At 38.5% G+C, this 17,698-nt stretch overlaps 1 protein-coding gene across 1 annotated transcript; it reads right to left on the reverse strand.

Annotated features, from left to right (window-relative positions):
• Positions 1 to 8,693: 8,693 nt before the first annotated feature.
• Positions 8,694 to 11,011, reverse strand: LOC121729587 (glutamine--fructose-6-phosphate aminotransferase [isomerizing] 1-like). The gene has a single exon (XM_042118145.1). The coding sequence runs from the start codon at positions 10,722 to 10,724 to the stop codon at positions 8,700 to 8,702; it is 2,025 nt and encodes a 674-aa protein (XP_041974079.1). The 5' UTR covers positions 10,725 to 11,011; the 3' UTR covers positions 8,694 to 8,699.
• Between the last annotated feature and the right edge of the window lie 6,687 nt (positions 11,012 to 17,698).

Consider the following 17,698-nt stretch of genomic DNA (forward strand, 5'->3'; position numbering starts at 1 on the left):
GAAACACGGTTTCACGCCGGTTTTCTGTGAGAACATGGTATTTCTCCGGTCGAGCCAGCCCATTCGTGCCGAAGCATGGCTCTCCCACGTATTTTTTTTAAAGGTTATTGTAATTTGTAAATTTTGGGGGGGGGGGGGGGGTCACTCACTAGTCACTTTACTTTTTTTTTTTATCTGTGCCCTTGGACGGTTCTGGATTGATAGCTGTCTAAGCAGTCTAAGGTCGGACGCAGTGGTGGTTAGGGGATAGCTAGTTCCCTTTATTATTTGGAAAGATTTTGAAATTTTTCAATTTGACCATAATATGTCCCCTGCCACAAACCCCCCCCCCCCCCCCTTCGGACCGCGCCTGCCCGTTTTTCCCACATTTTCCTGAGTTTCTTCGGTCGTATTAGTCTTAGCGTGATAATATTATATAGCCTTACTCGATTTAATAAATGAGCTATCTAACACTGAAATAAGTTTTTAAATCGGACCTGTAGTTCCTGAGATTAACGCGTTTAAGCAAACATACTCTTCAGGTTTATAATAGTAGCATGTTCTTTCCATTCTTAAAACAACGCCGAAACTCTCAAACTTGTATTTATAAAGAATCAGGAGTTCTCTCAGCACCTTCCGAACCACGGTATACCAGGTATACCTCGGTGCAAAATCTTACTTGTTGGTAGTATTATAATTATGCTTAGAATACTTCTCACGAAACCGAAGTCACCACATGTTTCCCTATAAATTTTGAGGAGTTCCCTCGATTATTTATAGATCCTTCATCAGATCACCACTTTTGTGAAAATAATACCAAAGTGGAATGATACCCTATATACCAAAAGAAAAATTTTGAAAATCGGTTAACAAACGGCGGAGTAATCGTTGAACATAAGAAAACGAACACAACAAATTAAGAATTGAACTAATCAGATCTGCCTTCTTCTCGCTGAAATTAGCTTATCGCAAGGAAGCTGTTATACATGTTTCCCGGCCCCGGCCCCCGGGTAAAAAAAGGCAGTTGTCTCGAAATTCAAACTATACAGAGTGTAACAAAACTAGTGATAATACTTAAGGGTGTCAGGTGTGTAGATACTGTGTATAGTTTTCTTTGTATAGAGTTCACTGTGAAAGTAGTAGCTGATAAAGCAACCTTTTTTTAACTTTTGTATGGAAAAATTCATGACGCTGGGGCGCTTGCACATACCTACAATTCAGTAATCACAAAAAATATGTAGTAGAGCTAACTCATCAGTCATCACTTTAATAAGTTCCCCTATTTGAAGTGTATGCAGTATGGTTTTACGGTTACTATCTTATCAGACAATCAATTTTAATACCTTATCTATTGGTCGCCTTTGTATTTAAATTACAATCCGATTGTCGCAGTTCCTTGAAATCTTTTGATCTTTTATCAGTAATTCTATAGATATCAGGTGTTAATTATAATTTTATAAACAATCCTTCCAACCTTCGTGCGCGAGTCCGACTCGCACTTGGCCGATTTTTTAAAACGTGGAGCTATTTGGCAACATTTGGCGTTAAGAATTACAATATATTTTATATTACAATATAAAATAGCCAATCCCCTACCCTATTCCCTTCCCTGTCCTCCCCTATTCCCTTCCCTTCCCTCTCCTATTACCCTAATCCCTCTTAAAAGGCCGGCAACGCACTTGCAGCTCTTCTGATGAAATGCCATAATTATGTCATCATGGCTTTGGACCCTGAGCCCTCTTCCCCAGTATCTAATGTTTTGTAAAGTAATGCAACATATTATTTAATTTTAGGAATATTTTATGATTAGTTATTACATATGTAACTACCTACTTGCTTAATTTATATTTTTTTCTTATTTGTTAGTTTCGTAACCTTTGTATTGGTATTTGGTATTTAGCCTTGACGCAAAGTGGAGTAACTAGTTAATTACTATATTATTAGTTATTACCCTGTTTGATACTTTCACTCAATTTAGAACTTACCTACAACATGCGTCTCTGATTTAAGTAGCTAAATTTAGGTAATTATACCTAATAGGTACTTACCCCAAAAACGACAACAATATTATACCTACTTACATCTTAGTTGGAAAAAGTTCTAATTTTAATAAATACTTAAATAATATTACAATGTAATATTATTTAAGTCCTTTATTATATTTGTACTTTAACAATTAAAATAAAGTAAATATTTAAAGGGGGCTCCCTGCATACAAAAAATATACAATTTTTTGTCTACTTTCGTTCTATACCGGTACGGAATCCTTCGTGCGCGAGTCCGACTCGCACTTGGCCGATTTTATTTTATTAATATTTACCTATACTTATTAATAAAATAAAATCGGCCACTGTGTTATTTCTAGTTTTCTTTTTTGTGTTAATATATTAATATTAATTATTAAACTGTACGACTGGAGGATATTAAAATAATATAATCTCTCAAATTGGTTCGTATCGTAAAATGTATACAATATTTTAAATATCTACTTTACCTTTGACATTAAACTTACTGCTTACACCAAAAAGATCGGAATCGATTTGATTAAATAGTTGTCTTTTCAAGGTTGAACAAGTTTTCTAGGTTCGAGATTACATATTTGAATATTGTAATTCTTAACGCCAAATGTTGCCAAATAGCTCCACGTTTTAAAAAAATCGGCCAAGTACGAGTCGGACTCGCGCACGAAGGGTTCATTACGGTTATAGAGAAAAAATAGCCAATCCCCTACCCTATTCACTTCCCTGTCCTCCCCTATTCCCTTCCCTTCCCTCTCCTATTACCCTAATCCCTCTTAAAAGGCCGGCAACGCACTTGCAGCTCTTCTGATGCTGCGAGTGTCCATGGGCGACGGATGTTGCTTTCCATCAGGTGACCCGTTTGCTCGTTTGCCCCCTTATTTCATAAAAAAAATAGGCCAAAAGTTTTGTTTTATATGGGAGCCTCCCTTAAATTTTAATTGTATTTTAATTTTATTATTTATTATTAAAGTAGACATAATAATATAATTAAGGATTCTGTGAAAATTTCAACTGCCTGTCTGTTGTCATTATTGATATCGAGCAAAAAAGGCCAAAATAATCATGTTTGTTGTATGGGAGCCCCCCTTAAATATTAATTTTATTTTGTTTTCAGTATTTTTTTATAGCGGCAACAGATATACACAATCTGTGAAAATTTCAGAACTCTAGCTATAACGGATTTTGATATACAGCCTGGAGACAGTCAGACGGACAGACAACGAAGTCTTAGTAATAGGGTCCCGTTTTTACCCTTTGGGTACGGAACCCTAAAAATGTTCATTTATGTGTTGGAAGTTGGAACCTGGATCTCAAACGAGGGTTTCATCTTTAGATAGGTACATTTTTAGGGTTCCATAGCCAAATGGCAAAAAACGGAACCCTTATAGATTCGTCATGTCTGTCTGTTTGTCTGTCTGTCCGTCTGTATGTCACAGCCACTTTTCTCCGAAACTATAAGTGATATACAATTGAAACTTGGTATGTACATATTGTAGTGAACCGCATTAAGATTTTGATACAAAAATGGAAAAAATTTAAGGGGTCCCCATAGCCTATGCGTGTGGGGTATCTAATGTATTTTTTTCTAACCTGAATAGTTTGCGAGAGAGACTCTTTTAAAGTGGTAAAATGTGTGTCGCCCCCCCCTCCCCCCTTAACTTCTAAAGTAGGGGCATGATAAATCTAAAAAATATATATGATGTACATTACTAATTAAAACTACCAACGAAAATTGGTTTTAATGAGATCTAGCAAGTAGTTTTTTTTATTTATACTAAATCCATACTTCCATACTAATATTATAAATGCGAAAGTGTGTCTGTCTGTCTGTCTGTTACCTCTTCACGCCCAAACAGCTGAACCAATTTTGCTGAAATTTGGCATGGAGATACTTTGAGACCCGGGAAAGGACATAGGATACTTTTTATCCCGGAAAATGTACGGTTCCCGCGCGATAAACTAATTTTGGCGCAACGGAGTAGCGGGCGTCATCTAGTACGTCATAAATGGTAAACCTTAATTTAACTTCCATTAAATAAACTGAAATATAAAAATAAATCAAAAACCTTTTAATTTCATAAAAATAAACTGCTGCGGAACTCTTCATGGGCGTGTCCAACTCGCACTTGGCCGGTTTTTTCATTAAAAACATATCGACGGGTGAAAGCAGAAGTGGCGTATCTCGAAAAACGCAATTTTACAGTAGAGCCAAAAAGACTTAAAAAAAATTCATAACTTTATATTTATCAAGATAGAACGTTGAAAATTGGAACGTATAAATTATATTATTCTAAGGCCCATACGATTAGTCTTTTAGATCGAGATTCGAGTTTAAAATCTATAATTACGGTACCTACGGCCTACCTAATATTATAAAACCTGAAGAGTATGTTTGCTTGAACGCTTAATCTCAGGAACTACAAATCCGATTTAAAAACTTATTTCAGTGTTAGATAGCTCATTTATGGAGTAAGACTATAGGCTATATTATATTATGACGCAGACTAATACGACAGGAAAATGTGGGAAAAATATTATTAGAAATTACGAACTACTGGAGCAATTTTTATGGCAATATTTGGCACAGATATAGAGTAGACCAAGTGAAGGGAGTAGGGACATAAGCTATTTTTATGGGAAAATGTACTTCCTAATTTACGCGGGCGAAGCCGCGCAGGACTTCTAGTAATATTATGATTTAGGATAGGTACTTACATTTTTATTACTTACATTATAATAAAACCCCGTAGGTTACATTTATAGCGATAGTAAATGGTAAGTAGGTAGTTAATAGGTACTAGGTAGGTACATAATAATGTAATTTTTGAAAACATTTTGTACGTCCGTAGTTACGTGTTTGTGAGGTAACATAATATTATAGTTATTATGTAGTTAATATTAGTATGATACCCATACATTTTTATCCTTGTTGCTAATTTTATTGTTTGCACAGATATTTAAATTTCATAGCTTTTTGTTAAATTTTGTATTTAACATAACTCATGAGGTACTTACTTATAAGGGAAGATGCCGATTTAAATCCACTGTCTACCTAAATTGTTCAAAATTAAAGGAGACCAAGGTGAAAAAGTAATAGTAGGTAAGTATCTGTACCTACTACCTAGTTCCAATATCATCAAATAAGAAGTAGACCACTGACCACGTGAAGGATCATAGGCTATTTTTTGTGGACTAATTTGTCTGTGAAATAATATATTCTAATCCTACCAAAAACATAAATGTAAAAATGAGAGCCAAGTTCAATACAAACATTATTCTATCTATGGACTTCGCCGTAAAAAGGATGGAGATCTAAATGAGTGCCAAGTTCTATGGAAAATTGAACCATGTATGTATACTGTATACTTGTATTATAGGAACCAAATAGCATTATGAACAAATAATAGAGTCTATTACTTTGCTTTATTGAATAGGTATGTATAACAATTGATGTAATTTAAATATGTATGTAATGTGAGATCGATCGTGGAATAACGAGACACAATAGCTTATCTATTGTTATCGCGGCCGGATGAGGCCGCTTAGGGCTTAATGAATTAAAGATGATTAGATCTCACTTGGCCAGTTTTCATTAAGTACATCAGTCATTTCATAAAGTTATTGAACATTTTAATTCTGATGAAAACTAGCCAAGTCAAATCTAATCTAGTTTAAGATCTCACATTATTTAATTAACATTAATTATTAGATATCCTTACCTTCCCAGTTCAAACATACATAATATTCGAATATAATATTCAATCGCAACCTTAAGTTGTTTCACCACTTCCTGACAAGTGTCGGATATCCTATCCGCAACTTATTTGGCAGATACTTCATCTGTCAGATAAGTTGTGGGAAGCCTATTCGAAACTTATCTGACAGATCCTTCATCTGTCAGATAAGTTGTGGATAGCCCATCTGAAACTTAAATAATAATGACAATGAACTTAAATTTCTTAGCTACATTGCTGAGAAAAATCGATATCTCTACAGCCAAATTATCAAGACGTCGCCATAATGTATAGTCTACGGGCTTCATACTTTCGATTGGTATGGAATTTGTCTATTAAATATGTACTATTAATTATCCAAACCAGAGAAATATAAAAAAAGTGTTTTTATTTTTAATTTTTTATTCTGGATGATTCTGGACTCTGGACTGAAATTTTTAGGCAACCACCCACTTGCAATAAATTTATTGACATGCGTAATAAATAAAATACTTTTCATCCATTAACCAGCTCGGTGAAGGTCCTTCTATGAAGGGATACGACTATGACAAAAGCGATCCGCGCCCCGCGGTCATCTAGTCTAGCGCACGGGTTTGGCACCAATTGTTTTCTTTTAAGTTGTAAGTACTTAAAACCACAGTAAATAAGTCTATGCTTAAAACTAAGTTTTTTGCTTAAAACATCTAACTCGTAGTTCGTACTTGTGTGTACAAAACGATGTAGAGTTAAATAAGAAACTTATACATATTATAATAAAAATTGATTTGTTGCCTATTGAATATATTTGCTGCAAATACTTTCAGAACGTCCTACGACGTGTTTACCTAACACCGGTTCGGGAATTAGGCGGCGTTTCCACCAGAGATGTGTTGCGAGGAAGGTGTTTTTAAGATCCAATAGCATCCCCGCGCTGAGTCATGTCATGGCAAGCTTGCATCAATGGTTCTCAAAAACATTCCTCGCAAGTCGCAACACATCTCTGGTGGAATCGCAGCCTTAACCCGGCAAAAAGAACCGGTCGATTGTGGTGAAATGGTTTAATTTAATAAGACTTCATTATTAATTTATAACTTATTTATTTTATTACCAACTACATTTTTAATTTTTCTTAAGAAAAACAAATTATTGTGATTTCTTGTAGAATAATAATATGTACTTAATACTAATATACCTACTTAGTACAATTAGTACTTATTCTTACTTGAGTAATTTTCTATCTTAAATGTATGTCCATTGAGATTTGAGATGTATGTCTTTATAATTTTTATGAAATTATTTACAAATCTGAATATTAAAATCTGAGTAACTATTAAAATAAATCTTGTTCTTCCAGATTAACAAAGATATTCAATTACTTATATGAGTACATCTGAGTTATGAGTTATGACATTGAAAAAATTACACACATTTGTACATGTGCAGCTACGAATAATTATAGTCTGTCAAGAAATTGAAGAAATTAAAAAGTGGCAACATCGTAATGTCATCCCTTTTTTCTTAAGATTGATTTGAAAGGGATGACACTACGATGTTGCCACTTTTTAATTTCTTCACTTTCTTGACAGACTATACGATCGACCGCAGTTTCGATGTCCCAAGTCTTATTGCTATGAAATAAGGTCCAAAAGTGATACGCGCGAACTCTCGGCGACTGTACAGAGAACATAGTTTATAGTGTGCAAAAGCTAAAATAATATAATAATTACAACACATAACGTTACAATAATGATTAATCTATAATCTCAAGATAATAACAAAAATATTTGTATCTATGATTAATAATATAGAATGGAAAATTTTAAGCAGAAATGCCAAAATAATACAAGAAAAATAAACTCTTACAAATAATTTTGACTAGCAGTTTGCTAAAGGGATTGCACGAGAAAAGTTTGCCTATTGTTTGTGGCATTTTTACAATCTTATATTTACGACTTTTATACAACTTGTTACAATACTAAATATTTCAAACACCAACTGTGTGCGTTACACATTTTCAAAAATCTATGAAGAATTATTTACAAATGCCCATTAATTAGATTACAGGGTTTCTTCAGGGTTTTTGAGAAAAGGTAAAATATAATTATTTACATTATATTAAAATTTGTGTTATCTACATCCGTTTAACAGCACTATATTAACACTTCCCTACTTTTGATAAGATGTTACATATTTTTACATCATAACTATGATTTTCTGAAAACAAGTTAATCATTTGAGATTTTGTATACAGTGTTTATGAACTGTGTAGAAATTGTGAACCTTTTGCATGAATTAATTTGAACTTAATTTATTGAATTATATATTGTTGATAAGTAAAATATTTAATATTCTAAAGTGAAACTAAGGCACAAATATTGTTAATAATGATGTAGACAACTGCTCAATCTGTAAATAATAATTATAATTGCGAATAATATAAATTAAAATTTGATATCATATAAGTGCAGAATGATTATAAGTGTATTCGGAATGTACCACATGTTCACAAAACTAAGTTACCTTAAGGAATGTTCCTATATGTTTCTATAGATTTAAAATCACATTTAAGAGATTAAAATAGGTGTATATATTTTTTTCATCATTATCAAATACTTATTTACAAGTAAGTACAATAAACTAATATCATAAACTTTATATATCAAATTAATATTTTATGTCCATTATTCATGGAGAATCTAAGTATTACAAAAAAAAAAAAAAATCAAAATGCAATGTAAATAGGATATGAAACTTAATTACCATTGATTGTGTTTTCACAAAAACACTTCTAACTAAAAGTTGTGCAAAGCAACATTTACCAGACTATAAAAAAAATTGCATTCAGAAAATGCTGCATTTATAGGACCTTCATTAAATTGTTTTGTTTGAATGTAATGTCATGTCGTAACAATATGGTAGTGATGACATACTTTAATGAATAACTTTTGCTTGAGGAGATCATATAACAACAAAAATGTTGATCAAGTCATTCAACTGTTACTGACTTAGCAAGGTTTCTGGGACAATCCACATTGCACCCACGAAGAACAGCAATATGGTAAGCCAAAAGCTGCATAGGAATGACGGTGAGCACACCCTGTAGACAATCTACAGTTTTAGGAATTTCCAGCACACGAGATGCAAGAGCCACCGTTTCTGTATCACCATCTTCACAAATAACAATGGGGCGACCTTGACGCGCCGTGACTTGTTGAAGTGCATTCATGCACTTAGTATATACAGGATCACGCATGACTATCATCATCACAGGCATGGAGTCATCAATGAGGGCCAAGGGTCCATGTTTCAGCTCTCCTGCCATAATACCTTCACTGTGCATATACGTCAACTCCTTAACTTTCAATGCTCCTTCTAAGCAGGTTGCAAAATTGTACCCACGACCCATGATGAGTAAAGAACGTTGGCGATATAAATCTTCTGCCAATGACTTAACCTTATCATCCAATGCCAAGACTTGCCTAATTTTTGAATCCAGTTCATGTAGTCCTGCAATGATATCCATTCTCCTCTTTTGCAATGAAATACGATCCTCACTTATGACCAATGCAAACATTACAAGAGAAACAAACTGTGAAGTGTAGGCTTTGGTGGAGGCAACGCCGATTTCAGGGCCAGCATTAATGTGAACACCACAGTGGGATTCACGACAAATAGAACTGCCTACAGTGTTAGTGATTCCAACTATCAATGCTCCATGCTTTTTACAGTACCGTAAAGCCATCAAAGTGTCTGCTGTCTCCCCAGATTGTGAAATGAAAAAGCAGACATCATCTCTAAATACAGGTGTATTTCTGTCTAAAAAGTCGGAAGCTAATTCAACCATAACTGGCAACTCTGTAAGCTCCTCAAGCAGCTGACGTGTAGCAACCGCACTGTGGTAGCTTGTACCACATCCAATCAACATCAATCTTCTGCATCTCTTAATTTCAGGAATATAGTCTTTTATGCCACCCAATGTTACTGTTCCATCAGCAAAGTTAAGACGTCCTCTCATGGTATTAACAATAGATTCTGTTTGCTCAAAAATTTCCTTCTGCATGAAACAATCATAGTTACCTTTCATTATTTGCTGCAATTCCAATTTCAATGTCAGAATTTCCCTCTGGTGTGGATCAGAGCTGCTACCGGACATACGATGAATGCTCAGAACTCCATCTTTGATATGTGCTACATCATCATCTTCAAAATAGAGCACTCTGTTTGTATGCTCAATAACAGCTGAGGCATCAGACGCAAAGAAGTACTCAACTTCACGCTCTTCTTCCGGTTGGAACTGAGCATGGCTATTGGTGCGGGGCACAGTGGGTACCACTCCTCTGGTGGCCTTGTTGTTAGTGTACATAATGGGGACATGATCACTCGAAAGACGGCGCCTCGTCTTAATACCGACCAGCAAAGGGCTACCACGACGGGTGGCAACACATTCATTAGGAAAGTGACGTGATTTGAAACACAATGCAAATGCACCTTCAAGCTGCTGGATTACCTGTTCAATGAGCTCCTGGAAGTTGTAATCCTTGTGCTGGTTATAAATATGGTGCACCAATTTAGCAATAGCTTCAGTATCGGTCTGGGACTCAAACACATATCCTTTGTTTTCAAGGAATGTCTTGACTGCCTTGTAATTAGTGATAATTCCATTATGGATAACGACAAAAGAGTTATCTTCACCGGAGCGTTGAGGGTGAGAGTTGACGGAGCTGGGTTCTCCATGAGTAGCCCAGCGGGTATGAGCGATGCCGCAGTGCGACTCTACACTGTCTTCCACTGATAGTTCACCACTCTGTTGTTGTAACAGCTCCTCGAGTGCAGCGACTTTGCCGCTCTTTTTGACTACGGCGATGTCTTTATTATCCGAGGCATCGATAGCTACACCCGCCGAATCGTATCCTCGGTATTCTAAGCGCTTCAAACCATTCACGAGCAATTCCAAAATTTCCTTGCGGGTTTTTGGTGTTAGATGGTTGATGTACGCAAAAATTCCACACATTGTGATCGGAGAGCGTTCACGTATACCCGAGCGCACGAAACCAATGCCAACGAGATACTGAGACTTGGAAGTAACACAATACACAAACTAATTGAAGGCCTTCGCCTATAACTCCTACCACTGTTATGTTACTTTCACTTACGGCAAAGCACACGTCATCGTGTTTCGTTATCGTAGATACGGCTTTAATATTAGCATCGTATTAACATACAGTACCTACCGTACACAGCGCCAAAATTATTTTCCCAAAATATGTCTCTCTCGCTTTGGTTGACATTTGACAGATGCAGTGTTGCCAGATGGTCTCGGTGCCGTACCCCTGAACTAATTTGATTTCCCCCTAGAAATCCCCTAGATTACTTTTTCTTTTAATATTCAATAAAAATATATTACTAAACTTTATTATAGCTCGACAAGGCTTTATATGAATGTGGCGAGAAAAGGAACTAACACTTCTATCATATAAAAACGTCATTTTTGACAGTTCTCCTTTACCAGCAGCGCCCATTGACATCATTGACAATTCATTTAAAGCCTTGTCAAACTGTATTCATCTTTTCAACATCTTGAATCTCGACCTCGTTACGAACGTGATATTTGGCAAAAAAACTGTATTTGACGTGAATTTTGAATTTCCCCTAAAAATCCCCTAAATATTTTTTCACCCCTGTTTTGCTCTAACTTGGTCGAAAACCCCCTAAATCTAGGGGGAAATTCTCTGATCTGGCAACACCAGATGACAGCAGAAGACTGTGACAGAAGACAGACTGTTTTTTTATACAGCAATGAGCAAACATAGCCACTAGCCACGCCACTGTTAAAAAAAAAAGGGAAAATCTTTCTAATATTTTTTTTCGAAACCGTCATAAAAATCTAATCAAAAGAAAAAATCGTCATAGTTGGAGAGCCGGCCGTATGTATAAAAGTCTTTTGGATGGATCAGATATGTGTTACTGTAAAAGCTCGAACTTCGGTAAATCTTAAGACCGTCCCCCGAGCAAACGACTTTGGCCATACATTTGCCGCGTTAACGAGATCGCACCAAAACCCTATTATTTTACTTATCTTGCTTCAAAATGGACTTTTAAAAAACGGGGAATCGTGCGGGGAATATGTAGTTTCTGATATTGTCGATCTATTGGCGTGTGTTTCAAATAAAAGTAATTTGTAAATACTAAGGAGATAGCGAATGTATGCTTGAATTTTAATAAATTGGCTTTACTTGGGAAGCTGATATTATTAGTATAATAAACGAAAATAGACAATTTAAACGTAGAAAGGAATGTTAAGATACTGTAGATTATTGCTGTATTTTTGTTATACTTAACTCTGTAGCTTTCAAATTATGAGTTTATAAGGCTCTAAATACGTTAAATTACGTATTCTCCGTAGGGAACGCCCTTAAGATTTGAGTAAAAATCTTAGGATTTACCGACGCGAGTTGGTAAATGTAAGTATTTCTAAAAATACAACGATTTTTTTGAACATTTACTATATTCATTGGTATGTATATAATAATAGCTCCGGTTTCGGTGACGGTGGCTGGTTTCATTGAAACCAGGCCAGCTACGCAGGAGTAATTAATTTATAGTGCCCAAGTGTGTGTGCAGTACACAAGAGCACTCTCTATTCCTTTACTCTTGTAGCAGTACCTACGTTCATGCGCCGATTGAAACAAAGAAAACAACGCGCTCTGAAAAGAACGCACGCCGTCTTTGTATACGTTCGTTACAGAAGTTGAAACACAGAAGAAAATCACTTTGCTAAAAACATACGTTCGCAATGACGAGAGAAATTGTCCGTGTAATAATACCGGACATGAACCGGCCTTGAAAAAGGCATTTTTCTAATAAGAATTCTTCGCAACACTACACTACGCGTCTTCACATCGAGGCTACGTCGAGCGAGGGATCTTCGCAGCGTGGCTACGGTCTTCATGGCGTTTGCAGAGCTTCAGAAATCAGAACATCTTCACAAAATGGCGGCACTACAATTATTACCGGCACGGCGGCGACCGGCAGCGAGACGACGTCGCGTCGCACAGTGTATTTTTTGTCCAAAAAATTGGCCATGCCTTTTTTTTTTTTTGGAAATCTCATACAGAAATATTATGTAAGTAATTTATTATTATTTACATGTGTTAATTTCTTATTATGAACAATAAAAAATCACTTTAATTATTTTTTTCAAAAAAGTTAAAAATTGCCATAACTTTTTAAACATTTACTTAATCGTCTTCTTGATTGTTCTGATCGACAATAATAAAAAAACACACAATTGAACCTAATTTACATATTTCCTAAACAAGTTTTTAAAGATTTATTTACGATTTATGTTTTTTTTTTCTTTAATTTTTTATGAACGTATTTATAATTATTTGGATTTTATTTTTATACAGAATTGTTACTTGAATGTACTAGAATTCGTGTAAAAAAAATTAGATCCAATCAATAAAGGGCACCGAAGTTAGAGGCTTCCAAAGTTTTCTATGGTAACTATGGTTTTAGGGTTATCAATATTTCTATACTTTTAGAAATTTGTGCTGCTTATATACAAAATTTTACATAATTATTATTATTACAAACTGTACAGAAACTAAAAAGATTATTTGTGATTGGTTGAACAAAATTAGAAAGAGAAATCTAGAAAGGGATAAAACATTTACAAGGATTAGAAAGAGAAAAAAATCGAATAAGAAATATTTACAAAGTGAAGAGATTGCTGCGCGGGAAACTGGCTGCGCCGTGGCTCGCGGCGCTGGCGTCGCCCGAGTATAAATATGGGCTCTCGCGGGCCGCGACTCCTTCCCCCTCCGATACCCCGAACTTCTCATTTTCACCTCGAGAAGTTCGTAAGGTAATATCCTCGCAAGGCCCCCGGAGCGGACGGAATTCCCAACCCCGCCCTCCGGCACCTTCCCTTCCGCACAGTGGCCGCTCTCACCCGTCTCTATAACGGGATTGTCAGGACCGGCCACTTTCCAAAATCCTGAAAGATGGGGCTCATCATCACAATACCAAAGCCGCACAAAAACCTCAGGTGAAGGCTACCGCCCCATCACCCTCCTGTCCACCCTCTCGAAGACATTCGAGATCCTGCTCCTGAAACACCTCAATCCCTACCTTCCTCCTCGGAAGGAACAATTTGGGTTCCGCTCCCAGCTGAGCACGACCCTTCAGCTGGTTAGAGTGGTCCACCACCTCACCGCCGCTGCCAACAAGAGGAACTCCAGCGTGGCCGTCTTCTTAGACATGGAGAAGGCCTTCGACTCGGTCTGGCACGACGGGCTAATCTACAAGCTGAAAAAAGCGGGAGTACCGGTCTTCGTCATCCGGATCATGGCCTCCTTCCTGACTGGCAGGACCTTCCGGGTCAGGGTCGATGGTGCTCTATCGGAGGAGCACCCCATCACTGCTGGCGTCCCCCAGGGGGGGTCCTCTCCCCTGGGCTCTACAACTTTTACGGGAGCGATATCCCCACACACCCTACAACAATGGCGGCGCTGTACGCCGACGACACGGCGTTCATCGCCTCCTCACTCACCCTGGATCACGCTGCCATCAAGGTGCAGAGGACGCTGGATCTCCTTTCTGAGTGGCTGAGCAAGTGGCGACTCTCGGTCAACGCGAGCAAGTCACAAGCGCTCGCCGTTACCAGGAAGTTGAGGTTACCAGCGCCCCTCAAAATCGAGGATTGTGAGATCCCGTGGCGCAGGACAGCCAAGTACCTGGGCGTCACCATTGACCACCGCCTGAACATGAACGCCCAGTGCGACCAAGTCGTCGCTGGCGCTCGTGCCGCCGCGGCCTGTCTCCGCAGCCTCTTCGCTGCCCCGCAGATCCCCATCAACATGCGGTTGGCGCTGTACAAGACGTACGTGCGATCCCGCCTGACATACGCGGCCCCTGCCTGGTACCAGCTGCTGTCTGTGACGCGACGAGAGTTGCTCCAGCGGCAGCAGAACAGGGTGCTGCGCCGCGTTGTCGGCGAGCCGCGCTACGTCCGCAACGCCACCATCGCCCGGGACCTCAGGATGGAGAGCGTAGAGCAATTCATCTCTAGGCTCTCCTCCAACCTCTTCAGGCGTGCTGATGCCTCGAGCCTGGTAGAGCTGGAGGACCTGGCGCCATGGCACGCTCGCCCACCCGACCGCCTGCTGCTCCCCCGTGATACCATCCCCACGGAGGAGGGAGAACTGCGCCGCCCACTGCAGCGCCCCCGAAGAGGAGGAGCCGTGCGGACGAGCGCCACTGCGCCCCGCACCACTCCGGCAGCCGCATCCACTGATCCACGCTGGGCCCCCAAACCCCAGCGAGTCTTCGGACCCTTAATTTTTGTGTGACACCAGGGGCCTTTCCCCCCTCGGCATTCAAAGCCAGGGCTCCGGGAAATCTCTCTCCCCCTGCCACTTTATTATTTTTCCCAGCTCGGTCTGGCCCACAGAGTAGTGGAAAGACGGCGCGCGTGGGAGTGGACCCTATACATGCCATCTCCGCCCCCGGGCGGGGACCCTCGTGCGCCACCGGGACCCTACCTGTCCCGGCCGAGTTCGGCTCCAGGCCATACTGCCCCCCTGGACATCCCAGGCCCCCGGGTTTGCCCTGCGATATCGCGGGGCTTTATCCCTAAAAAATAGTTAAAGTTCACGTACCGTGGTATCCGTACCAGGTGCTTATTAAACAGGAACATCACATGTAGAGCGGCTTAGCCCCTGGGCATGTTCCCCCACCCAGGCCCACCAACCAGGGCCAGGGGCCCTATTATGAGCTCTTTAATCCATTCACTTTACGTCCTTATACAGTCAGATAAGGACGTAAAAAGAATGGATTTAAGAGCTCATGATAGCGGCCCAGGTGTGAGAAGACAAAAATATAGCGACGCGAATTAAGTCCGCGCGCGCATTCCATACCGACGTCGTCTCGCTGCCGGTCGCCGTCGTGCCGGTAATAATTGTAGTGCCGCCATTTTGTGAAGATGTTCTGAAGCTCTGCAAACGCCATGAAGACCGTAGCCACGCTGCGAAGATCCCTCGCTGGACGTAGCCTCGATGTGAAGACGCGTAGTATAGTGTTGTGGAAGAATTCTTATTAGAAAAATGCCTTTTTCAAGGCCGGTTCATGTCCGGTATTATTACACGGACAGTTTCTCTCGTCATTGCGAACGTACGTTCTTAGCAGAGCGATTTTCTTCTGTGTTTCAACTTCTATAACGAACGTATACAAAGACGGCGTGCGTTCTTTTCAGAGCGCTTTGTTTTCTTTGTTTCAATCGGCGCACGAGCGTAGGTACTGCTACACTCTCATAACCCAGTGGGACGGACGACCGACACGACTGGCGAGAGATCAGGCGCAGAACCGACTTTACATGCCCATCCGACGCATGGATCATCTTACTTGTCAGACAGTCAGGTGATCAGCCTGCATTGTCCTAACCAAACTTGAAAATAACATGTTTCCAACGCAGGAATCGAACCCACGACCTCCGAGTCAAGAGCCGCGCTCTATACCACTAGACCACGGAGGCATTTGTATATATATCATGAAGCTTGTATAATATATGCTAGGTTTACAACTGTCAACTGATAAATGTTGGTGTTAGGAATAAAACAATGAGTAATCCTTAATTATATTTAAGTACCTTAAGAGGAGTCCACAGCGCCCTTTTTTCCATACAAACGTTATCCCCTGTTTCCTCCCTGGATAATGCTAGTAGAGTAATAATTTTTTTCCTGAATATTTACGGCCACTAATACAATGTCCCTATGTTTTCTTTTTTTTCATAATTTAATTATTAAATAAGATATGAACGTTCAAAAACCCAAAAAAATGGCCAGATTTTCCGCTGTGTTCAAACGTCCAGAAAACAGATTTGGCTAGATTATACAAAAAAAGCAAAACATAGGAACACAGCTCAATCCTTTTTTTAATCTTTAATGAAAAAAGTACTTAAATCGGTTAAGTTTTGGAGAAGGAATCAGGGGACAACGAATCGTTGATTTTCTGGATTTTCTGCAGTTGTCTCTATCGCGTTCTGCGGTATAGGCTTGAGGTAAGAGAGACAGCTATAGATATTACACGTACTTTTTTTTCATTTCTCTAGCCCCTGGTGTATCCTCTTAATAATCACGCGGGGGGGACTGAAACCGGATGTTTGGTTAGGCTTAGGGCACGGAGCGTGGGTTAGGGTGACCATTAGTTCGCAAATCGCAACTACTCATCCTTGTGGTTCTATTTGCCCGCGGCGGCGCACAGTGGTCCGAAATCGCTAAATAGTGGACATTCGTAAAAAAGTTCGATTTTGGTGTGGAAAAAATACCATCCGATAGATTTTAAGAGGAGTAACAATAAATCCTTATTAAGTTTTTTATAAAAATGTATTTTTTAAGGTGAAAAAAAATAATTACTAAAATATTGTATGGGAAGGAATCTATAAATAGATTTTTTGCAAAATCTACTTGGTCATTCTGGTTCATTTTTGAAACAAGTAAAGTTCTAGTGGTATGTAAGGTTTAGAAAAAAAATACGAAAATTTACGTGCAGCTTTTTGCAGTAGAGGGGTTCAAAATTTTATATAATTTTACTAACTTTTTAGGTCTGGAAAAAAAATACTATTCGATAGATTTCCTAAGGAGTAACAACAAATCCTTTATAAGTTTTGTACAAAAATGATGTTTTTAGGGCGAAAAATAATAATTACGAAAATTGTATGGGTGTAATATATAATATAAAACGAGTCCTTAAAAAGCAACAATACTTATATGTATTTACAAACATGGATAGCAAAAACAAAATTAAACTAAAATTGGCTACTGACTAATCTATTGTAATTATAATAAAATAAAAATTGTTACACACACTAATAACTCAAACAATTTCAAATGAAACATATAAATAAACAATAATAAATAATAATCAATTAAACCAACGCACTTTAGAAACAGAGTGGATCTCCAATGCTATCATCGCCTTGTTATG

The sequence above is a fragment of the Aricia agestis genome, chromosome 8 (assembly GCF_905147365.1).
Source record: "Aricia agestis chromosome 8, ilAriAges1.1, whole genome shotgun sequence".
NCBI lineage: Eukaryota > Metazoa > Arthropoda > Insecta > Lepidoptera > Lycaenidae > Aricia > Aricia agestis.

What these genes read in the sequence shown, in the direction of transcription:
- LOC121729587 (XM_042118145.1), bottom strand. Translation starts at nt 10,724, where the DNA reads ATGTGTGGAATTTTTGCGTACATCAACCATCTAACACCAAAAACCCGC.